At 36.5% G+C, this 25409-nt stretch overlaps 1 protein-coding gene across 1 annotated transcript in view; it reads left to right on the top strand.

Moving 5' to 3' along the window:
• KPNA1 (karyopherin subunit alpha 1) overlaps positions 1–25409 on the top strand; it is a 75496-nt gene that overhangs the window by 40643 nt on the left and 9444 nt on the right. Inside the window, exons 4-12 of the mRNA XM_087439687.1 lie at positions 718–817; positions 3136–3230; positions 9847–9978; positions 11353–11441; positions 11781–11880; positions 12480–12643; positions 14133–14211; positions 19199–19324; positions 21003–21130. Of these exons, the coding sequence (XP_087295813.1) occupies positions 718–817; positions 3136–3230; positions 9847–9978; positions 11353–11441; positions 11781–11880; positions 12480–12643; positions 14133–14211; positions 19199–19324; positions 21003–21130 (1013 nt within the window). The remainder of the gene's footprint in view (positions 1–717; positions 818–3135; positions 3231–9846; positions 9979–11352; positions 11442–11780; positions 11881–12479; positions 12644–14132; positions 14212–19198; positions 19325–21002; positions 21131–25409) is intronic.

The raw sequence follows: 25409 nt of genomic DNA, 5'->3' as shown, positions 1-25409 counted from the left end.
CATTGGAGCGCGCGCGCTTAACCGTTAAGCCATGGGGCCGGCCCTGAAAAGTTTTAATAAAGCAAGAAAACAGAAATTTTAAATAAATTTAAGGGTTAGCTGTTGAATTTGGTGGTGGCTAGAATCTGTGATTTATACAAGACTACTCTGTACTCATTCAGTAGATATTTGTTGAGTATCAACTGTATGCCAGCGATCAGTGGTGGAGTGGTGAGATAGACAGAGTCTCTGGCTTTCAAGGAGCTTACAGTATACTGAGGGAATCTGGGCAGTAAACAAATAACCAAGAAAAATATCTGATAGTGAAAAGGACTGGGCATAAGATTAAAATAGAGTGATGTGATAGAGATGGAGTGGCTGCTTTAGGTTTGGAGGTCATGAAAATCCTTCTTTTAGAACTTGACGTTTAACCTGAATGACAAGAAACAGCCAGCCATGTGATGAGCAAGGAGAGGAAGAATAATAAACACCTTGTCTTAGTATTTACTATTAAGATTACTTTCTCACTGTTGTGAGCTTTTTAATGATAGACAAAGAATTTGGCTTCATCACATTGTTAACCATGTCATACATTCTACATGTGAAGATTGTCCTACCTTTCTGTAACTCGTCTAGATAAATATGATTAACTTAATAACTTGGCCACAATTTATACTTTGTTTTCCTTTGAATAAAAGTTAAAATTTTATTATATTTGCTTTTTGTTTGTGATCCCAGGGTGGTGTTATTACTTCGGACATGATCGAAATGATATTTTCCAATAGCCCAGAGCAACAGCTTTCAGCAACGCAGAAATTCAGAAAACTGCTTTCAAAAGGTGAGTCCTGAATATGTTAACTATATTTTTTCATTTATTTTCAAAATATTGCTTTCCCATAATCTGCTTTTTCACACCACAGATAACTTGCTTTGGAGTGTGTCTATCAACAGAATAAAAGGACACATACAGACATATATGTAATTATGAGCCATGGCTAACTTTTGAATTTCCTTATTTATTTGTGCGATCTTAACAGGACCAGAAGGCAGCATTATTTTCATTTCTGAGCTATCTTAGAAAAGACCTTAAAGTGATAAGAATAGTAGTTAATATTTCATGTTCATTCAAAGTGAGAAGCTCCACTCTTTTTTTTTTAAGAAAAACTTTTAAAATATCACTTGAGGGCCGGCCCCGTGGCTTAGTGGTTAAGTGCGCACACTCCGCTCCTGGTGGCCTGGGTTCGGATCCCGGGTGCGCACCGACGCACCGCTTCTCCGGCCATGCTGAGGCCGCGTCCCACATACAGCAACTAGAAGGATGTGCAGCTGTGACATACAACTATCTACTGGGGCTTTGGGGGAAAAAAAGGAGGAGGATTGGCAATAGATGTTAATGCAGAGCCGGTCTTCCTCAGCAAAAAGAGGAGGATTAGCATGGATGTTAGCTCAGGGCTGATCTTCCTCACGCGCACACACACAAAAAAAATCACTTGAAGGAGCAATGATTGTTGATTTTAATGTTAGCAGTTTTATCACTGAAATTTAAACATGGATTTCTTGGTGAGCAGTGTAACTACTTTTTTGTATAATAAGGGTAGAATGGAATATGCTGCTGCTTGTCATCTTGGGCAGGTAAAAAGAACTCTGGAACTCAGAACCGTATTAAAGTGTCAATAGTAAATACTTAAAACCCCGCAGTAGTAAGTTATGGTTGTTTGGAGTTATTAGTGATAAATTAATATATCCCTTCAGGTTAACTGGAATAAAAACCTACCACCATGACAAAAAAATAATTATGTTTTTTGCGTGACAACTTGCTAAATATTTGAAAGCCATTATCATGAACACTTTCCCCATCCCTCTAAAAATGTCATAGCTTTTCAACGTGCCAAGCCTAATGGGTTTCTCACATAATGTGGCTTTTTAAGGCCTTTTACCACTCTAGTGCTTTCCTGCATGTATTCTAATTTTGCCAGCCATTCCTCTTAAAAATGTGATAACTAGAATACAGTACTCCAGATGTGTTCTTATGATCGCCTTACTTGTCCTGAGACTATACATTCCAGTAATGTACTCTAAGTTATTTTGGTAGTCATGGCATAGTAATGATTCATTATATTTGCAGCAGTCTAGACTCCCTAGTACTTTTCCTCATGAACTGTTTTTAAGTTTGTCTGTGAATTTATATGGATTTTTTTAAGTTGCTTTTTTAAAAATTCAGTTGCTGAATTTTGCTTTATCCCTCTTGTTTTATTGTGAACTTTGGCTTATTGTTCTTTCCATATGTTGTTTCTGTAATCTAGCATACTTTGTCTTTATTGTAATCATCATATTTATTTGCTATGTTTTATCTGAATGGTTGATAAAAATGTTGAACCAGGGAAAGAACGTGTCATTAGAGCTCTCTCCAAATTAACATTGAATCATTAGTCACTTCTTTCAGTAAGGCCATTGACTTGGCTAAGGAATTCCTAGTACTACTGTAATCCAACTGCCATTTTTCTTGCATTGCTTCATGAGTGTCCTCAAAAACTTTGTCAGATCTCTTGCTGAAATTGCCATGCTAATTGTCTAGGACATTTCTTATCTATTCACCCAACAAGTTTCTATTGAATGACTTCATTTATAAGATACTCGATTGTCATAACTGATAACAAGATTAATTTGGCAAGTCATCGTTAGTGAATTCTTGCTGGCTTCTACTTATCACTACAACTATAAAATTAAATCTTATAAGTGCGCTCAGAATCTCCTAATCCAGTTTCTTAAGGCAATTTGTGTTAAACCAGACTCAAAACCCATGCAGAGAAAAAGGGCTAGAAAGAAGTATACCAAAATAATAACAGTGCTTGTCTTCAGATGTTTTTTCCCCTACTTCCTAAGTTTTCTAAAATGGTAGAGGCAGTAATTTTAATTTTTAAGAATTCTGCCTATTATTTCCATGTTAAAACTTACCTTATTGTGAAACTTTAGAAGCTGCCCTAGTCTCAAAGTGACTGAACTCAGTTTTACATTTTTTTTCTTTTTTAGATTTCCAACATGAAAGAGATGCTAAAATGGAGGGAGGGATGTTATGAAGTACTTTTGAGCTATAAAGTCCTTGCGTTGAAATCAAAGGATGTTTTTCTTCTTTCCTTTTATTTTATGGGGAGACAGAACCTAATCCTCCTATTGATGAAGTCATCAGCACACCAGGAGTAGTGGCCAGGTTTGTGGAGTTCCTCAAACGAAAAGAGAACTGTACACTGCAGGTATGAATTATTTTCATTTCTTGCTTCATATCTTAATTCCCTTTGCAAACTTACATGTTGTACACAGATTTGTTACTTATTTTAATCTATATGAAGGGTTAATTTTATAGTGATGTTCCTGACGACCACATTGCAAGCTGCTTTGATAGCTTTGTTGACATCCAGGCCCTTGGTTTTACGTTTTAGAATTCTTATCATTTTTAGCCATGTAAAAGATTATTTTATGATGATTGTGGTTAATACTTACCGAATAGGGAATTGGTTGCAGTAGAGGAGCCATTATAGATAGGACCTAAATGTGGGCTATGTAAAATTTGGTGTTGAAGGAGTTTTTTAGATTATACTTGTTGGCTTTCTCAGGACTGTGTAACATGGGCTAGATCAGAGACTCACTAATCCCCAAACCTGCCCCTAATTAATCCTCCCCTGACCCCAAAAGAGCTGACAAGAGCCTTGTCAAGAATGTGTATGCTTTCTGCTGTGTTAATATAGTCTATCAATACTGTATTATATAGGGGTTCCAAGAGGAAATTCTGGATTGAATAATTTTCACAGTAAAAAGAACCAGCTGTCAATTGACTCTCATCTGGGAGTTATCTAGAAATTTTAAAATATTATTGTTTTCCTGAATAAAGTTGGATTTTTAGTAAACTAGTACTTTCTCAGTAAGTAGACTTCCTTGGAGTAACCAACTGAATCAATTTCTGTATTATTCTTTAACAAATACCTGTGTTACCTAAATTCTCACTTGTAGGATCTAATCTGAAGGGCTCAGGCCCTTTCGAGAGACTGTGCAACCATAAACATTGGTTAGTGCCAAGATCACAAAATGGGGTTATTTTTCCAAGTAAATATTTGCCAGTAGCAAGGTAATCATAAAGATCACTTTCACCCCCTTGTTTGCTTTTGCCTTACTCTAAGGCTGTTGGGACTGGGGCATTTTTGTAAATGACAGTCCCTGTCTCCAGGTTCCTTACTGTCCAGAGCGTTGTAGATAATTCATAAGACTTGATGCTTTGTCTTGATATTTTCTCTCCTTTCCTCCCACCCCATCTTTCTCTTTCTTTTACTCTCTTTGTTGCGGTGATGAGTTCCTTCCAGAGGGAAAACAAGAAATCCCGAAAAGGTAGAGTACTTCAATGTCCCATCAGTTTTTCTTCTCCAGTTTGACATTTACTAATTCCCAAGTTCATTTGAATTAAGATTCTGTTTTGCTAGCTGCCTCCTGGGTTGTAATTCTGGTCCCCATCTAAGGCCAGGATCACCAGACACCTGAAGAATAATCAGGTTCACCTAGGGAGCAAGAAAGAAAGACTTTTTCCAGAAAAAAGGAAATCCAGACAACCAACACTGCAGAGAACAGAGCCTGAGCCCCTAAGCAACATGCCAAGAGAAGCAGAGGGACCAAATGAAGAGCCTTACTGCAGTTTATCATTTGAAAAGCTTTATAGGAAGAGGGAGGTAGGGAAAATTATCATTTTGTTCACGTGAAAATATGTTTCTATCCTATCTCTAACATGAGAGTAGTTTAGAGACCCTGAATTTACTCCTGGATGTGGCAGTTTTTAATAGGCAGTTGCAGGGGTCCAGTTTCTTGATGAGTTAAAGAAAGATGGTATAACCTCCTAGGCCTAAAGTAAAAAAGTCAGAGAAATAGGTCATTCCCCATCTCTACATTCTTCAGTACTCCCTAAAGAGTACAGTATATTCTCTCAGCAGTGTCCTCTCCTGGCTAACACATGTAAATTCTACATCATTTTTGATTCTATAATCCTAGAACCTGTATCTTAACACATTTGAAGATGAAAGCCTTCTAATTTGTTTCTATCTAAATTCTCAGATTCCACCCTTTTGCAAACTAATAATTAGGCTGAATGATTGAGAAATGATTCCTCTGGAAGTGACCACCTCGTGATTTTTACCTTAGCTGTCCAAAGACTGAGAAATAATCAATCTGTTCATTATCTAAAGGGCATATTCCCCAGCTTTTCTTCTGTGTACATTTAAGCACAACAGTGTTCTTTTCTCCAGTGTGATTAATGGATAACCTTGACCATCCCAGAAGCAGGAGGAGCAAGTTTATTGAGGGAGACCTTAGAGCTAGGAGGCTTAATGCTCAAATAATTAGACATGCTCTGGGAAACTTGGAGGGTACTCCTTCCTCTGTCTTCTTGGAGAGCACTAGGATGTAAGTTGTCCCTGATGTTCCTACCTGCTTACTAGAAATTTGAAAAGTGCATCTTTGGAATGGGGATTTTGCCATTTCTCTTCCAGAAGGAGAGTAATACATGGTCATAATAGTTAAACTCACTAATAAATCCTGTGGACAAACTTAATCCCTTCATTCCAGAGATAAAGAACTGTGAATCCTACTGAAGGGTCTCTTCACTTCTTTTTTGGCTTTCCATATCCCCAAATCAGTGAGGTACCTCACACCAGGGATGTAAAAATTCCTGCTTTGGTCAGTGCTACCCAGATACTCACTTACCCTCAAACGAGGTGAACATGGGTGGAATCTAGGATTTTGGAAGCAAACAATGCTATTTAGCTAAGAGCATTCACAAGCTCAGTGACATGTAGGCCTCAGACATACTTGAGCTCTTGACATGAGATTGGTCTGCCTTATGGTATATTTCTTGTCCCCACTTTGTTTGGTTTTTTGAGTCCAGGCCCAGCATCTCTGTACTGTCTTTTGCAGTGCTGAGATGTTGCATTCCCAAACCTTCTTATAGAAGCTTATAAAAATAGCTAGAAATAAGTAAATTGCTTCTTAGTTCCAATTGTTAGACAGATACTCTTCTTAAAGTCATAAGTTTGAATTAAATTGGTTTAGTTTCTGCATTCCTGCCTTTCTTGGCCCCTTTAAAAGCTTAACGTGAAAAACTGCAGTAAGCCTTCGTCCTCCTACATCTTTTCCCATCCTCATTGAATCCCTCTACCTTTCTTGAAAGGTTGCTCAGATGACTCAGGCACTGTTCTCTGCAGAGTTTGATATCTGGGTTTATTTTTCTGATGTGAGCCTCTCTTTTCACTTGCTCTCCAGGTGAGCCTGGCATTTGCTAGGAACCAGAGTGGACCCGGCAAAGTGGCCAGCAACAGAGTCCTGATCCAAATGGAGAAAGGGAACCAGGCGTACCTCAACCTGGAGTGGGAAACTTGATAGGAGGTCAGAAGTACTTCAGCTTTGGATTCTCATTTTCCTTATTTAAGGAACTGAGCACCAGAAGGTAGAGACTGAGAAAGGGAAGAGAGAAAATATGAAACCTTCAGTGTGCCCTTCAGATTTGAGTTGTAGCCTTATTTAGCAAGTCCTGGACATTGAAAAATAATTGTGGTATTACAATTTATAAGCAATCACAGCTGCTTGACAGGTTATATCCTTGTATGATGCCATCATGGAACACTAAGAATATAGTAGTTTAAAACAAGAGAGGAAGTAGAGATTATAGTTATGTTGGCTACCGTTTATTACTTTAGGTAATACTATTTCTTAGATTTTTTTTCGTGTTACTGATTTTTTCTTGAATCTCATGGTTACTTACTTAAATTACTTTTTCTGGCCATCTCTATCATAACTTTATGCAGTGTTTTTGCTCTCAACTCAGGGCTTTCCCATTTCACAACTCTTTTTCACGTTAAATTCTAATCTGGGACCCAAGGCTGAGACATTAAAATAAAGGCCGAAATACCCAGTAAAAGAGAAGTTAACATAGGTCAGAGTACAAGCAACTTTTAAAAAAACGTACTTACCTTTTAAAAAAAATTAGAAATTGCTTCTCCCAACATTTTAACAGAGGCCTATACTCATGGAGGGAATTTTCTCTCTTCTCCCTCCCTCCCCTGTTCTCTCTCATACATACATACATATCACACACATATACACATGGGTATAGAACATTGCACAAATATAGCTTAGTGGGTTTTTACAAGCTAAAAACATCAAAGTAATCAGCACCACGAGAGTGTGTGTGTGTGTGTGTGTGTGTGTTAATGCCTTATTAATGCATGAGTGTGATTGAGTTTTCAGTGGCCTTCTGGTTATAATTATTCATCTGTTTCTGTCTCCACGAATGGCAAAACTACTTTCTGACTTCCATTCTTACCAAGAGAGACCTTGAATCTTCTTTGTTTTCAGAGGCTGTCATCATTGTGTACTTCTTAGTGATAAACTAACTCTGGTACATCCTTCTTTTGCTGAGATGTCCTAATTTCCAGTTTTCTTTCATCCATGTTCAGGCTATTATTCACTTATTCTCCATTTTGCTAATTGTTGTCACTCTGTTTTGTTTTGCTTTTCCATTTTTTTCGTTTTAGTAGTATCTGGAATTCCCTCTCATTTCCTGTGAGACCTCTGGTGCTAAACCTCATCAGACAAATAGCAATTTGAACTCTGGCAGCAATTAATATTCTAATTTCTTCTTCTATGTCATTAAAGATAAGTCTTTAATATATTCTTTACTCAGGTTATTATTACCATGTCTTTTGCATCAAAATCTCACTGCAATCCATTTTTTCTTTGATATGGATTGGTATGTATACTGATTCTACTTGTTCTTTATAGATTCCTTTTCCTCATAGTTTTCATTTCTTTGACTTGGTCTCTGCAGTGTCTGATGACTCTTTGTTGAACTTTGAAACTTCTGGTAGGAAAGTTTGCTTTTGTACTCATATTATATGTCTCTGTCTTACTAATGAATTTTTCTAGTAAGGAAAAGAAACTACATTTTGGGTGAACTGTGTTTTCTTTTTAGCATTCACTAAGTAGTCTGGCATATCATTATTTGAAATTTCTTGCCCTAGTTACCAAAACTACAAGCAATTGAAAGATTTTTATCCATGTTACAGGTATGTTTTAGAGAGGAAACTATGGCTGAGATAAGCATACTAGATTAGGAGGCCATAATGTAGTCCTCTGACTGGCTGTGTAACATTACTCAGATCATTAGTCAGATTTTTGGCTCTTTTTCTCATAATTTCCTCATTCATACATTAAAGAAGCCAGACTTTTGGGTTGTTGTGAGGAACATCTGAGAGTATGTGAATAATGCTTTGAAAATATAAAGTACTGTGCAGGTGTAAAGTTTCAATTCAGACAGATTGAAAGGGTTTGAGCATTGGTTTTAGTAGTGATTTAATTACAGAGGTGATATGTGATGAGTTTTTATTTTGTGATATTCAGTGTTTAAAAGTTTCCTGTACTTCTCTTATAACAAAAAGTTATCAGTCAGAAAGTATGTTCCCTGTAACTGTGGTGCTCCTGTTCTGGGCCTCTGTGCTGCCTAATATCGGTGTCCAGGTGGGCTACCAAAGGACTTTATCTCACTTGTGTATGTCACATTTATAGGTTCCCTTGAACGTCCCCTTCCTTAGGCATCTTCTGCTATGAATTTGCTATCATTCATATGGCTTTGGACGGTACTAATTAGATTATCTTCCCTTTTTTTTTTTCCATCTTCCCCTACCTCCAATGACTGATGATTTAGTTTTCCATATGACAGCTGCCTTTCTGTTGACTCAAAAACTTAGAAGAGTCACAGCTCCATCTTTTGATGACTTTTTATTGATCTCTCATTCGAGGAGCATACCACTCAGTTTTTTTTCTGCATATGTGCTTCATTAAAGGATAAATAGAAGACAGAATGGGAGAAGGAAACAAAACTAAAATTTAATTAAGAACTCAACTAAATAGAATTGTAAAAGTTCCTTCTTGGATTTTAAGAGTTCATTCTTGGATTTCTCCATATTAGGCTAAAGAGTCAAATTACTGTAGAGATGGGTAGAATTAGTAAATGCTGTATTTTGTTGGCCGTAATTTCCTTCATGCCTTCTCTTTATTCGTTTATCAACCTGTAAGAATGCTCTTTTAAAAAAAGTCTTACCTCTGTGCCTTGGTTTGGAGCCTTCTCATTTATTACAACCTCTTATGCTCAGAAGTTGCCATTTCTGTTAATTTTATGCCTGTTAACTCCTTTTGGTCTATTTATCGTTTAAAATATCTTTTGCTTTTTTCATTCTGCTTATATTTTATACATTTTACGCTAACATCCTCTCCCCATTATACTTTTGCCCATCCTATAGAAATTATTTAATTTTATTTTTATATTAGATAGTATACGTGGTTTAAGGCCAAAAGGTACGTAAGGCTTTACACTGAAAGTGTCTTTCCTTCTCATCCTTATTACCTGACTTATCCATGTAGATAACAAGTATGTACAGTTTCTTGTGACTCCTTCCAGAGATGTTCTTTGCAATAAGTCATGCATACGTTCCTTCTTAACCCTTTTAGAAAATATAGTGTGATACCATGTTAATATACACCGTTTTGCGTTTTTTTCATTCCATTTTTGGGAGATCATTCCATATCATCATATGAAGCACTCCCTCATTGCTTTTATGGTCTCGTGATAGCTCTACCTTGATCTGAAATTTTAGACACCCTGAATACTCCTTTACTGAGGTATTTCTTCTAGGAATTCTTCTTTTAAAATTAATGTAATAGATTATTTGCAAATAATGATCTCAGATTCTTTTTTTCATGTACGGAACACCTTTATAGTTAAAAGTAAACAAGCTCTTAAATTCTAATAAGATAATGAAATTATTTTTATCTTTATAGTTTGAATCAGCTTGGGTACTGACAAATATTGCTTCAGGAAATTCTCTTCAGACCCGGATTGTGATTCAGGCAGGAGCTGTGCCTATCTTCATAGAGTTGCTCAGCTCAGAGTTTGAAGATGTCCAGGAGCAGGTAAAAAATGAAACAGATAAAGAGAAGCAGATGAAAGAATACAATTTTTCCCTTTGGTCTTACATTCACGGCCTCAGTTTCACCACTTGGCCATGACAATCCATGGTTCATCGTAGGGAGTGTTCTAGAAATCTAAACAACCAAAACAGAATATTTCATAATGAACATAGCCAGAAGTTGTCCTGGAAACGTAAAACCATTTTTCCCTTCCAACCCTGAAATTCGTTAAGCCCTATAGATTTACTTTTACACCATGGAAGCAGTTACTGTGCTTTTTCTTGTGTGAATCTCTAGTGTATGTGGCAGTAGCAGATCTTTGCCACTTTTATGCAGTAAAAGACTTAGAAAACATGAATTTTTTGTTACTGCAAACTTTATTGAATTCGTAAATATAAATTACTGCTAAATGAGTATGATTTTCTTCTACAATTTTATTGAGATATGATTGACCTACAATAAACTGTGTATATTTATTTCTTTATTTTTTATTTTTTTTTGTGAGGAAGATCAGTCCTGAGCTAACATCCATGCCAATCCTCTTTTTGCTGAGGCAGACTGGCCCTGAGCTAACATCTATTGCCCATCCTCCTCTTTTTTTTTTTTTTTTCCCTTTTTCTCCCCAAAGCCCCAGTAGATAGTTGTATGTCATAGTTGCACATCCTTCTAGTTGCTGTATGTGGTACACCGCCTCAGCATGGCTGGACAAGCGGTGCGTTGGTGCACGCACGGGATCTGAACCTAGGCCACCAGTAGCAGAGCGCACGCACTTAACCACTAAGCCACGGGACCGACCCCTAAACTGTGTATATTTAAAGTGTACAATTTGAGAGTTTTGACATATGTATATACCCATGAAACAATCATCACAATCAAGATAATCAATATATCTATCACCACCAAAAGTTTAATAAAGTTATCTGCATTTTCATTGCTCTTAAATTCTTTGTTCACTGTTTTCTTTTGTAAGCAAGCTTAAAATACATTTTTAATCAGCTGAGTAAGCCATTGAATCTCTGCTCTGTACCAAGGGCTGTGTGGAATATTTCTTAGGGGTAGAGTCCCGTTAGGTAAAGAATATGTATAAGAACTGATTCCTCCCTTTAATAAGCTTACTGCCATGAGTGTTCACATGTACACTTTATAATATTGTTGATCTTCGTAATATTATTGATCCTCTTCCCCTAATCCCACAACTATTTCATTTGGCTTTCTGATGGGTGAACTTAGGAGTGTTAATAGTAATGTCCTTGTGTAATATGTTGATTAACTATATAATTTTATAAAGAGTTATTGTGATATGTCGGCATCTTTTTTGAAAGAATTATGAGAGAATTAAACTATACAACCTGTCATTAATGAAGAATTCTTTCACAGGCAGTCTGGGCTCTTGGCAACATTGCTGGAGATAGTACCATGTGCAGGGACTATGTCTTAGACTGCAACATTCTTCCGCCTCTTTTGCAGTAAGTTTCCATCACTTTTTTTTTTTTAGTAAGAAAAATATGGGAAGTTCCTTAAAAAGCAGTGCATGTTTGGAAATCATTTCGGATTTCCTAGTGTGATTTTTCATTATAGGTGTTTTCTTACTAACTTGTTCAGATCATTTCTTCAGGCATCCTATCTTATTCCAGTGCCAAAATTCGGAATTAGTTGTGTTAGAATTAATAAACTTCATTGTTCTGGAGAAAAGCTATTTGAAGACCTCTGTTTATCAGTAGCATTAAATGGTTTAATGTTTATCTTATGCCATCAGAGAATTAATGTTTATTATATAGATTACCATTGTATCATCATGCTTGTAGGTTATTTTCAAAGCAGAACCGCCTAACCATGACCCGGAATGCAGTATGGGCCTTGTCTAATCTCTGTAGAGGGAAAAGTCCACCTCCAGAATTTGCAAAGGTAAAGATTATGCTTGTAGGAAATTGGCAGAAAAGGTAGAATTAAAAGAAGGTAGCAACCAATATGTATATGAACAGAAAGATGACAATTTTTGATAAAATTTAAAATGTGTTAGAATTTTACCTGGTTTCAGAGAAATAGGACTTTCTGTTTGTTTGTCTTTTAATTTGGGATAAATTTTCACTGCCTGTAAAGAACTCTGAATCACTCTTAAAACCTAGGATTTTTTAATTTATAACAAAGTATCTAAAATACAGAATTTTCTAGCTTTAGCACTTGTGAAAGTTCCTTTACCTCTTTAGTCCACAAAGAGTGTGTTTTGACAAGGAATCTCACTCTGAGAATGGGTATATATTAAACTTCACTCTGAAATTATTTTCCTTGGGCTCTGACTGCCTCATCAAAGTAAACTGCAAGGCTACTACTGACAGTGTTCCCAAAGATAGAAATGCCACTTGCCTACTTGCTACTTCATCTCTTGAAGTATTAATCACCCCAGAAGTCACCAAGTGTGCGCATGGTTGCTTTCTGGAGTTTCTTACCTCACTTCTGGCTTTGATTCTGTTGCATCTCATGATCATATCATCTTCCCTTTACAGGTGTCTCCCTGTCTGAATGTGCTTTCCTGGTTGCTGTTTGTCAGTGACACTGATGTACTGGCTGATGCCTGCTGGGCTCTCTCTTATCTGTCAGATGGACCTAATGATAAAATCCAAGCAGTCATTGATGCGGGAGTATGTAGGAGACTTGTGGAGCTGCTGATGTAAGATATCTTTAAGAAAGTGTGTTCGCTCTTTTGTCCCTATATAGTTTTCTAGTTGCTGATACTCAAATATGAGTTAATATATTATACTGGTTTATTATACTTTGGGCTACTGTCTTTTGTTACTTGTTTATATTGATGTCAAATCTATTTGTTTGTTTTGAGGCTTATAAAGAACCTCTCATTCTTCTGCTGTTAGCAATCCTTCAGTGGAAACCTTTGGAAAACTCTAATCTATGTAATTCCAGCTCATACTTAATGATCGGAGACCAGTCACTGGATAGCAAAAGGCATATTGCCACTAAAAATAGTCATTCCTTATCTTTCTGTTTCATTTAGGGCTTAATCTAGACTGGTATCAGACTTGAATTTTATTTTCCTCTGTCTCTTTGTGATGCCTTTGATTAATGGAGTGGAAGATTTACTGATGGCATAAATAATTTGACACTGTATTAATCAAGTTTTTAGATAATACTATAAAAGAAAAAAATTAGAGTGATAACATAGTGGGGAAATGGTACAATTACAAGCCATGGGAAATTTAATTGAATTGGGTATAAAGTAGATGCAAGGATACATTGCCCCAAATGTGACATGTGGAATGGATTAGATAAGTATACTGTACAGAACAGAAAACTCTAGGGTTATAGCTAGCCACAGACTGGGTGCAGATCAGCAGTATGATGCTATTGTGCATTAAAAGCAATATGATGCTGCAGGAGTCAGAAGTACAGCATTCAAAATCTGGGAAGTAATCTTTTGTACTCTTTAGTTACTAGATTACTATATATTTTAACCATTTCTTCTTAGTCCTCAGATCTTAAATGTGAAGGAACTGGCACAGTTTTGGAAGAGTGATCAATTTTATTAAAGGGGAGAGAAAACAGGATTTTTAAGGAAAGTTAAAGGATATTAACTTAATTAGGCTGAAATCAAGACTTAATATCTGTCTTCAAATATATCAAGAGTTTGTGGAGGGTTTTTTTGACCAGTAAGCCAGCTGAGGTTTAGTAGAAAGAGTTCACTAGTGGAAGTGTGAAGCCTGGCTTTCATTTTCAAGTTAGTTCACCTATTGACATATTTTCATCTCTGTGAAAATCATACAATTTATAAAACTTAAAAGTGCTGTATATTTATATTTGTTAACTATTGCTCTCCATTATCTCGGCAACCATAAAGACCAAGTAAAGAAAAATGAAACCTATATTAAAGAATGAGAGGCAAAACTTGGAATCCAGGTGATGGAATATCTGGGAAAGACTATTAGGAAAGATTTGTAGTTTTTATCCAAAAATACTAGATAAAGGGAAAGACACCCCTTCTAGGGGACACCAAACATTGCATCATCACGATAGGGTTCCCTTAATTACCACCATAGGTACCTTTCTGATCTAAGATCCTGTCACATTATTTGGTTTGGATTTAAACCCTGAGGAAAAGTGACTAAGGGTAGAACTGTTAGATGTAACATTTCTTTTTATGGTTGCAGGCATAATGATTATAAAGTGGTTTCTCCTGCTTTGCGGGCTGTGGGAAACATTGTCACAGGGGATGATATTCAGACACAGGTATGAGTAAATGGTAACTGTTTTTTCCTTCAAAAACAGTACACTGAACCCCATGATTTTCTATCTATTGTAGTATTTAATTCCATATTATTGGGGAGAATTGACACTTTGTTTCATTAATGTTTGTTTAAAATGTTGGCTTAGGCAGCTATAGTCATGCATCGCTTAACGATGGGGATATGTTCTGAGAAATGCGTTATTAGGCAATTTCGTCATCGTGCGAACATCATAGAGTGTAGTTACACAAACCTAGATGGTATAGCCTACTACACACCTAGGCTAAATGGTACCAGTCTTATGGGACCATTGTCGTATATGCGGTCTGTTGTTTACCGAAACATTGTTATGTGGCACATGAGTGTACTTTCAGCACCTTCACTATCTCTGTCTTGACCTGTTGCTTGTCGCAATTTGGGGTTTCCCTCTGATGTAACTTATCCTTTGGTCAGAAGGTTTATTTCCCACTACTCCTTCTACTTGAAATGGTTCTTGTGAGCATCACAAGCCTTCAACAGCATCCTTTCTCTGTTTCTGTCTTCTTCATCTCATCTTCTTTGATAGCTTCCTCCTTTTTGTACATGGTAAGTCTCCTGTGTAAGGAGGATTCTTCCCTCCTAGTTCCTAATGTCACCCCCTACTCCGTTCAACTTCTATATCAAGATATATCACTCACAGTGGATTGTTCTAGCCATTTTTCTTCTTGATCTCTCAGATGCATTGGTGTTGTCTTTAAATTATCTTCTTAGGCTTCTGTGGTATTGACATATTTTGGGTCTCCTGCATCATTGACCATTTATTTCTCCTTTACAAGCTCCTTTTCCTGTTTCTTCCGGTTTGTGGGCATCCTCCAGAAACTAATCTTTTCGCCTCATTCATTGATCTTATTTATAACTTCAGCTGTCACCTTTGTGCACACAGATTGAGAATTGAGAATTAGGTTTTTAGCTTTAGCTCTTTTTTAACCAGCTCTGACTTTTCAGCAAGACATTTAATGTCTTCACTTTCTTAATTTCTAAAATTAAGGAGATTGGGTTTGTTTTCTGAGATGTCTTCCAACTCTAATATTTACTTTAAATTTATTCTGTCCACAAGGGAACTCATTATTTTCCCTTGTATATTGGGCCTCTGCTTATTTATGTTCCCTGTCTCCGTGAATGGCACCAACCGTTGCCCAAGCCAAAAACCTGGACATCACCTTAATTCTTCTCTCCTCCACCTCTCTCATCAGTCACTAAGTCCTGCTATTCCATCTCTACTCATCCCTTGTAGTGCTTAGTTCAGACATTTCTTGTACTATTCCCATATCACCAAAAGAATGCTTGTAATATGCAATTTGATTATGTCATTCTCCTACTTAGAATCTTTTTGTGGGCCTCTGTTGTCCCTGGATGGTGTTTAAGATCCTTGAAAAATCTGGCACCTATATAATGGAATGCTATGCAACAGAATGAAGAAGCTCTTATGCACTCATATGGAAAGATCTCCAGGTTATATATATATGTGTGTGTATAAATATATATCTATATCTATATATATATATAGATATATATTTATTTGTTGTTGTTGTTGAGAAAGATTCACCCTGAGCTAACATCCGTGCCAATCTTCCTCTATTTTGCCTGTGGGTCGCCACCACAGCATGGCCGCCAATGAGTGGTGTAGGTCCACGCGCCCAGGAACTGAACCCAGGCTGCCGAAGCAGAATGCACTGAACTTAACCATTAGGCCAGGGGGCCAGCCCCTCCAGGTTATATTTTTTAAAAGGAAAAACAAGGGGCAGAATAGTTTGTAAAAATGGAAATAGGATGGAGAGGAGAAAAAAACAATATGTATGTTTGATTATATTTGTGTAAAATTTCTCTGGAAGGATACACAGGAAACTAATAACATTGGTTGTGTCTGTGGAAAACTGGGTGGCTGGGGTACAGGAATGGAAAGGAGGCTTTTAACTAGTCCTTTATACTTTCTGAATTTTTAAACTGTATTAATGTATTTGCTATTCAAAAAAAGTTGCTGTCTCTCCCCTCCCATACCGTACTCTGTGCTCTTGCCATGTTTGTTCCTTGAATTAGCTAGGACCCCACTCAGCTCTGAGCTTTAACACATGCTTTCTTCCCTCTGCATGGAACATCTGCCCCCACCCCCACCTCTGCTCTGACCATACCTCACATGTATCCACACTCTGCCACTGTCTTCTCATTCTTCAGGTCTTGGTATTAACATTATTTTCTCTGAGAAGCTTTATTTGCTCCCAGACTCTAAAATTAGATGTTCCTTCTTTTATTTTGGATGAAACATCATAGCACTTATCACACTGTATTGTAACTGTCTAATTACTAGATTGTAAGCTTCTACAGGGGGAACTGCGCCAATCTTGTTCATTTTTGTGCCTGTATAATCAATAGTTCCTGGCATAGTATATAGGGACTCAAAAAATATTTATTGAATGAAGTAAGATCTGAATATATACATCTAGTTCTGACTTCTCTCAAGTTTCAGTCCCATGTCTCCAGTAGTTTGTTAGATACTTCTGCTTGTGTATCTTACATTTGTCCTTCTCAGTTTATCTTCTTCCCCCACAAAGTAAGTTCCAAGTCTTGATTTTTCCCGTTGCAATTAATGATCCAACTGTTCACCCACATTTGAATCTTTGCAGTCATATTTGGTGTCTCCATCTCTCACACTTTGTATAGCAAGTTACCAGGTCTTGCTGATTCTTATTGTTACCAGATCCACGTCTAATTATCTTATTTTGGTCCCTGGTTTCTCACACACAAGGGTTGTTGCTTTACCCACCTAATTTATCTTCCTGCTCTCTCAAGCATTTACCCCTCTCAGTTTATTCTCACTAATAACACCTTAATCTTTCCTAAAACATCCTTGTTTACATCATTTATTTTTCTCTTAGAAGCACTGAGCTTCTTTAATGCCTAGGAGATAAAGAACATTGAAACACTCTAAGGAATTTGTACTTCAAGATTTTAGTAGTAGTCTTCTTTCTAGCCCACTGTTTATTTTTTGGGTACAGAACCCTTCCTTAATAGCCTCGCTGATATGTTCTTTTCTTCTTTTGGTACTTTGTGATAGCCTATCTCAGCATTCTCTCATTTCCAGCCTTTCTCTCTGCAGTGTCCTCCCTTTTCTTTGCTTATGAAATCCTATGTGTGTTGCAAAACATCCCCCATCTCCTGTGAAGTCTTTTTTCCTGACTACTCCTTCCCAAGTGTTATCTTTTACTTTTGACATGTTTACCTCTGACGTCGTTGGCATTTTTAAAATTGCTTTGTGGCATCTTTTATATTGCTATTTTGAAGGACTGTACCTGTTTAAAGTTTTGTTGTTTCTCAAGCTATATTAATTTAACAGGCAAAAAATGGCTACACTTTAATTTGCATTTCTTTCACTAGTTGTGAGATAGTTTTCTATTAAAATTTTAGTTTCTCTTATCAGTTTGCATTAAAGATAGCAACCCTCTTATCTGTTGCAAATATATTTTCATGTTGTGTAATGTACACTTTAATTTTTGTATGATTTTTTTTAACATACAAAAATTTCGGGGCCGGCCCCGTGACTTAGCGGTTAAGTGCACGCACTCCGCTGCTGGCGGCCCGGGTTCGGATCCCGGGCGCACACTGATGCACCGTTTCTCCGGCCATGCTGAGGTCGCGTCCCACATACAACAACTAGAAGGATGTGCAACTATGACATACAACTATCTATTGGGGCTTTGGGGGAGAAAAAATAAATAAAATAAAAAAAAAATAAAAAACAAAATATATAAAAATTTCTATTTGGTGAAATTTCTGTTTTCCCCCTGTAATTTCTTTCATTGTTTTTATGTTTGGAAAGTCCTTCACTATCTGCAAAACGGCTACTTTACTGATATTTTCTTGTTTCACTGTTTCTTTTTCATATTTACTCTTTAAATCAGTTGCAGATTTATTCTGGTAACTGTTTGGGGTTAAGAATTGATTTTAAAAAATGTTTTTCAACTAATTAACCCCTTATTCTAGTACCATCTATTAAGTAAGACCACCAGTCATTGGAGGAAAAAAGGATAACTTTATTATATACTTAATTCTTTTTTTCTCTTTTTTTTTTGGTGAGTAAAGTTAGCCCTGAGCTAACATCTGTTGCTAATCGTTCTCTTTCTGCTGAGGAAGATTGGCCCTGGGCTGACATCCGTGCCCATTTTCCTCGACTTTATATGTGGGATGCCTGCCATAGCATGGCTTGATAAATGGTGCATAGATCCGTGCCCAGGATCTGAACCTGTGAACCCTGGGCCGCTGAAGCCCAGTATGTGAACTTAACCACTACGCCACTGGGCTGGCCCCCTACTTAATTCTTTATAAATACCTGCCTTTGCTTCTGGGCTAGATATCTGTTCTTTTGTTCAGTGATTGAATCTTGAGCTTGCAACATACTATTTTAATCATTATAACTTTGTCATTTTAGTTTCTGTTAAAGTAGATCTTCTTCTTCGTGTTTATTTGTCTTATCTCCCTCATCTTTGTAAGTTGTTTGATAGCTAGGGGCATATCCTTTTTATCTTTGTATCCTGTGAAGCACCTGGTGTACTTCATTAAGTATGTATTGGTTCATTGATTACCAGGTAGAGAGTTATCAGAGGACTTAAAAATCTGAGACCACTTCTGAATTTCTGGCCACTTGGTATATTTATCCATCCAAAAGACATTTTAATACACTATAAGGATAGGAAAGTAAATAACTAATACATTATTGTTTCTTATTAAGTATACTTTTAGCAGTTGTGAATGTGTACAAGACACTTCTTTGATAATCTTAGAAACTAATTCTTACTAGCAGTGAATACTTTTTTACATATGTAAAGTTATTTCTAAAATTTCAGGGGGAGACATTAAGTTATTTCTTTGCCTTTATTTTTTCTTAGACTCTTTGAGTTAAAGACTTACTTATATTTGGATCAGTACAATAAGTAAAATTTTAAAACTTTTCCTTTTAGGTAATTTTGAATTGCTCAGCTCTGCAGAGTTTATTGCATTTGCTGAGTAGCCCAAAGGAATCTATCAAAAAGGAAGCATGTTGGACAATATCGAATATCACAGCTGGAAATAGGGCACAGATCCAGGTAATCTCATAGCACCGGTCTTTTTTCCTATATTTTTATTGGTAAGTAAGGTTTTTTCTGTCAGCCTTTAAAATATATATTTTTTTCATTATTGCCTTGGAGACCACTAACTTCCAGTGTTGTCTTGTTTAGTCTACTTCTTACTTTTTCTTATCCTACCTTATAGAAGTTAAGTCTTTTGAAACTTAACACTTAGGCCTTGATTTTTCACTTCGCCTTTAATATCTGATGATTTGCTAAGATCCGTGAAGGTAGTGTGTTAATATTTTTGAAATGTTTTGATGGATTTTATGCTAAACCAGATTAGTTTTACTCTTGTCAAGTAAAATAATTCTGGTGGACCCATGTATTGGATTGCTTCAATTTTTCATGAACCTTTGGGGACCCATTTTTCTCTAAATGCTTATCTGCCCTTTACTTTTGTCCTTATCTCAGTGGGAGAGTAACCCAAGGTGGAAAACTAGCAGTGGGCCAAATGGTTCAGCATACTCCTTAAGAAAGGCTAGAACAATGGGTTGGAAAAGATATAAAACAGACTTATGGGACTTTGAGCTGAGTGGAATCATAGAGGTCATCTAATCCAACATTCTCATTTAGAGATGAAACTGAGGTTCAGAGAATTAAAATGATTTGCTCAAGGGCATCTCTATTAAATGTCAGGACCACGATGAAGTGTGTTTCTGCTAAACTTTGCTCACTTCCTTCCTTGATGTAATAGAAAAGTTTTTGACCAGTTAGGCATGGTCAGTCATCCCCAGAATACTGTCAGGGACTGAGAATACTGTCAGGGACTGAGATTGATAGCTATTACAGTTTACAGCATGCATATGAGGTGACTTCAGCTGCAGTTGATTGCCCACTACCACCAGGCTCTTATGCAGAACTTCTCATTTTCTTGATATGGGAAATGATATGAACCCATTTTAGGTTTTTGAGCTAAGGAAAAACATGAAGAAAGTAATTTGAGGAAGACCACTTCAGTGTTAGTATATGAGAGGGAGTGAGTAAAAGTATTCTGCCCAGCTAAAGGCTATTCTGGTAACCTGGGTGGTAGGTGGTGGCTTAGAATAGGATGGCAATAGTGCTAAAGGAAAAGAAGAGTTGGACTCAGGATGTTTCAAATTGAGAATGTAAAGGAGACTTGGTGACTGAATAATTTAAAATAAATAAATAAATACAAAAAGCACGTTTGTGAACTAGACAGGCTTGAAAGGATACCTGATATAGAGGGCAGATGATATGTTGGAGGTGATTAGCAAATCTAAAGTAAGCTGTGGGCTACCTTGGGCTGGGGCTCTGGTGAGAAATTAGGACTGGAGGATAACAACACTCATATCAGAGTAGATGCTATGAGAGAAATGAGAATAGCAGAGGAACAGAGAATTGAACTTTTATAATTTGTTATTGTGGGTGGAGCAAGAGAGGACAATAAAAGAGAAAACAACTCAGGGAGGAAACTAGAAGATTATAAAGTCACAGACTCCAGCAAGGGTATTATCAGTGATACCAAGTATAGCCAGCAGGTTATGGATAATGAGGACTTAACTCATTTCAGTTTATTTTTAACAGGGGCAGGGGTGTCATTAGTGAAGCTAGCTGAAAAGTTATAATTAGTATCATGAATATTTTTACAAATCTTGTAATTTCCTTTTCCACGTAATTTTTTCTTGAATTTCAGACTGTGATAGATGCCAACATTTTTCCAGCCCTCATTAGTATATTACAAACTGCTGAGTTTCGGACAAGGAAAGAAGCAGCTTGGGCCATCACAAATGCAACTTCTGGAGGATCAGCTGAACAGATCAAGTAAGTACTAGCCAGGTAGTATCTTATAAATTAAAGGGAAAATTACTGTGTCTACAATTAAGAATGCTCAAGTCTGGCCTCTTGGAAGATTGTTCTCAGTTTCATAATTAGACTCAAATGTATGTTTAATTCCTTATACCTATCCAATTCCTTCTTGCTGAAAATAATTCTGGGATGTGAGAAGTAAGGCACAGTTGAGGTTTGAGGCAATGGAAATATTTATAGAGGTGACTTCAGCCTACTCTGGAGCTGCTTGGTCACAAACATCTTGGGTAGTCTAGAAGGTTATTTGTAGAATCCTTAGAGTCCAACTTTGATAGCTAGCTCTTACTAGTTCTAGTTTAGATGTCTTAATAGTAGAATTGGGCCAGACTTGAAAGAGAGGTATATCTTAGAATAAAATGCCAAATTGAATAGAGACAAGTGTCTCCTAAAGTACTTGGTATTCGGTAAAGGGAGAGATGTGTATTAGCTTGAGACTTAAATGGCCACTTGGATAGCAGCTTATAATCTTAGTGGCTCGAAAAGGCATAAAAATGGATAGGAATCAATTCCTCAAAGGAACATCATATAATTAAATGCTAAATTACGAACATCCAGTATTTCAGATAGGAAAAAAAGAGTTATAATGAAGAGAAAATGGAATGTACACTCAGTCTGCCTTAACTTTCTTTATGGGAAATTCAGATGAGGGGAAGGCAGTTTTGAATGAGTGTTAAAGCATTAACCCCTCCTTCATATGTAACGTTGGGAAAACATAGCTACTTCTTATATTGTTGCTTTGTGTGTTAAATGTAGGCACTCAACCAATGCTAATTTTTAGTGCTCTGTTGGGAATTTAAAAATGAAAAGGTAAAGTAGTCTGAACATTTCAGAAATTGATCAGATACAGAAGATAAGTATGTACCTGAAATAATATAATTTGAATAGATTAACATATGTGATAGCTATTTTTGTAAAGTTCATCATGGACAGGTTATTCAAGGAAGACTTCAAGTGGTCTTTAGAAGCGTATTTGTGAGATGAGCTCTTTTTCAACCTCCAGGATTCTGGTTCTGGGGTACTATGATTCTAATTATGCCACCACCAGATGGCAGTAATATGAAGTAATATAGAAGTTATTTGAACAGTTGATAGTAAAGCTTTATGTTCAAATTCAGATTATAGTTCTTAATTGTCTCTACATTTTATACCAAATATATTTTCTTAATTGAAATGATTAAACTGTACACATATTTTAAAAACATTTCTAAAATACCATAGTATCTTTCATCAGAAAGTATCAGGGGTATTTTGCTCTGCTATATATAGAAGAGTAGAATGGCTACTATCTCTTTTTAAAATTCAGCATAGGTATTTATAATAATGAACTTAATTTTCAGTCCCCTAGTAGTTTCTTCTTAACTAGATGAAAATTATCTTGAAAGATTATTATAAAAATATTACAGTCCAAATTACAAAAAATAAACTGACTTTATCACTGATAAAAGACGTCTGTGTGTGGCTTCTGCGTATCCTTGTCGAGGAGACAAGATTTAGATGCAAGAACCCAGTTAGAATAACTTAGGAAATACTCATAATTTTAGATTAAATATAAACAAATGCTAATACATACAATGGTTCTTAAGAATGAGAGAGAAAGAATGTTGCCTGGAATTAGAGAAAGTTTCATGGAAGATGAAACTTGCATTTGGATAGAGATTTGGCAATTTTGGAGGAGAGAGAATAGCATGAAGAGGAGTGTAAGGGAATGTACACAGTAAATGTTGGAAGAGGCAAATCAATCTTGCTATGGGTTCTTCTTTCACAAGGATGAGGAATTAAGTAATTTATGGACTTTGAAAACTGGGATAAAGGTCTTATTCTTGGATATTGGCAAGACGGGGAGTGTCTTTAACCTTGAGAGTGAGTGATATGGATAGTGTTTTGAGGAGAGAAAAGAGAGCAATTAAGATGCCATTGCAGTAGTTTAGTATAGCCATGGCCAGGATTAAGATAATTGCTGTAGCATGAGATATGGGTCTGGATATGGGAAAGAAGGATCTGTAGGGCTTGGTGGCATGCTGTAGGTAGTGAAGGAAAGGGAAGAGTCAAAGACGACTGGGGAAAATGGTGGTGCTGTTGATAAAAATTAGGACACAGAGGAAACAACCTCCTGTTTGAGGGAGATGGTTTTAGACATAGTGATTTTGTTGCTCATCTAAAGAAATCTGGCTTTATCAATTCAGTCTCTCAAAACTCACTTTCCTCCATTTTAGAGTATCTGGATTTCTTCCCCATAAATTTCTCCTTCCTAAAGGAACTCCTAAATGTAAAATTACCAGTCACATCAGCTCACTCAGGTTTGACATATTAATATAATTTGAGAAATATAATTCACTATTCCAGATAATGTATTCTTGTGGACTAAATTTCTTTACCCAGAAAATTTTCTTAATAGTAGCATTTTCTGCCACAAAAGTCAGCTAGCATTGATGACCGGTGATCAGTTTATCCAGATGTTTGAAATACACCACCCCTGGGAGCCACTCCTAGTCTTTAACAGTACAGTTGTGCTTGTTTTCCAGTCATCTTTTCAAGTCTTCAAACGTCTCCTGGGGAAATATTCCTTCATTGTAATGCTTTTCTCAGAATAATATAGCTTCCTAGCTCCTACACAGCTCAGGTCCCCTGGTCACCTGTTTTGCTTTTAGGTACAAATTGTTGTCTTTGGAGAAACTTGCATCAATAGTGAAATACCACTACGGTGGTCTTAAATCTCCAAAGATGAGTGGTTGCATCAGAAAATATCACCTTAAATTCCTCTGCTCTTGTAAGGTATTTGAGGAATAGTACTGTCAGCTGACTCAGCAATACCACCCCGTTGACCTGGAAGCAGAGCTTTTAATCCTGTATGTCCTTGGAAAGAAAGTTGTTGTTTGCTGTGTGTGCGCACTTCTAGTAATCTATGTTAAAATAGTTAAAAGGGCTAGAATTGGTAACCCAGAACTCATTAAATGAATTGTGCTAAAAATACATGTTCAAAACTCTGGATTTACTTATTAGCACGTTTTTGGGTAGAGTTTTTTAATAAGAAAGTCTTAGTCAATAATTTTTTGTATTTAAATTATTCACTTAGCTAATTATATACAAGTTCTAGAAGCTTTCTAGCCACCTTAAAATTTGTTTTTAATCCTCAATCAAGTTTTCACTACACTGGTTTTCATAAGATCCTGCAACTAGGCAGTATTACAAAACTAAATGAATTTTTTTTTTTTTGCTGAGGAAGATTCGCCCTAAGCTAACATCTGTTGCCAATCTTCCTCTTTTTTTTTTTTTCCTTGAGGAAGATTAGCCCTAAGCTAACATCTGTGCCGATCTTCCTCTGTTTTGTATGTGGGTCACCGCCACAGCATGGCTGATGAGTGGTGTAGGTCTGCATCCAGGATCCGAACCTGTGAACCCAGGCCACCAAAACAGAGCACACTGACCTTAACCACTATGCCATGGGGCCGGCCCCAAAACTAAATGAGTTTTTTAAAGGCAATATAAGGATCAGAGGCCACTGAGCCAAGATTTCTAGTGGGGAGAAGAGATCACATCAGGAGCAGACTAGGATCAAGTTTGAGGACAATTTGGAGATTCTGAACAAGTCACTGAAATACTAGTTGGTATTCAGTAGACTCATGTGTATAGGCCAGTGAAGTTTAAGTGCAGATGTGTAAGTCATCTATTTAATTAACTGCTCTAAAATTTTGCTGGTGTTTAGTGACAGACTTATTAATCTGTGGTGCCCAGACTTTTCCAGTTGAAGAAACTGAGGCACAGAGAGGTCAAGGGCCTTGCTCAAAGTCATCCAGCTTGTATGTAGCACAGCTGGGATAAATAGTGGTGGATCTCTGGGTACATTTTATTTTTCTTTGTGCTTTTCTATGTTTTCCAAATATTTATAATCATAAAAGAGGCTTGGTTTCTGTTTTTTAAGGAAAACAATGAGAATTATATAGATATGTTGAAGGAATGGTTGACAGGTTTTGGTGACTAAAAACTATGTGTAAAGGAAAAGGAAATGGTCAGAAATGGCTTTAAGCCTGATGACTGACCTGTTCTGTTTATGGGATATATAGTCTTAATTAAAATTAGGCACAAAACTATTAAATTCATTCCTGAGTAAATAATAAAGCTAAATATGATATAAAACTAATTTTTTAAAAATAAAAACTTTTAAGAACATTTTTAGATTTACAGAAAAATTGAGGAAAATCTTAGATTAAAAAAAAATAGTAGAGTTTCTTTATAC

This window comes from Ceratotherium simum, chromosome 15, assembly GCF_057802395.1.
Source record: "Ceratotherium simum simum isolate JZ-2026a chromosome 15, ASM5780239v1, whole genome shotgun sequence".
Lineage (NCBI taxonomy): Eukaryota > Metazoa > Chordata > Mammalia > Perissodactyla > Rhinocerotidae > Ceratotherium > Ceratotherium simum.
Note: the sequence above shows the minus strand (reverse complement) of the source record. Positions and strands in the feature narration are given on the sequence as shown.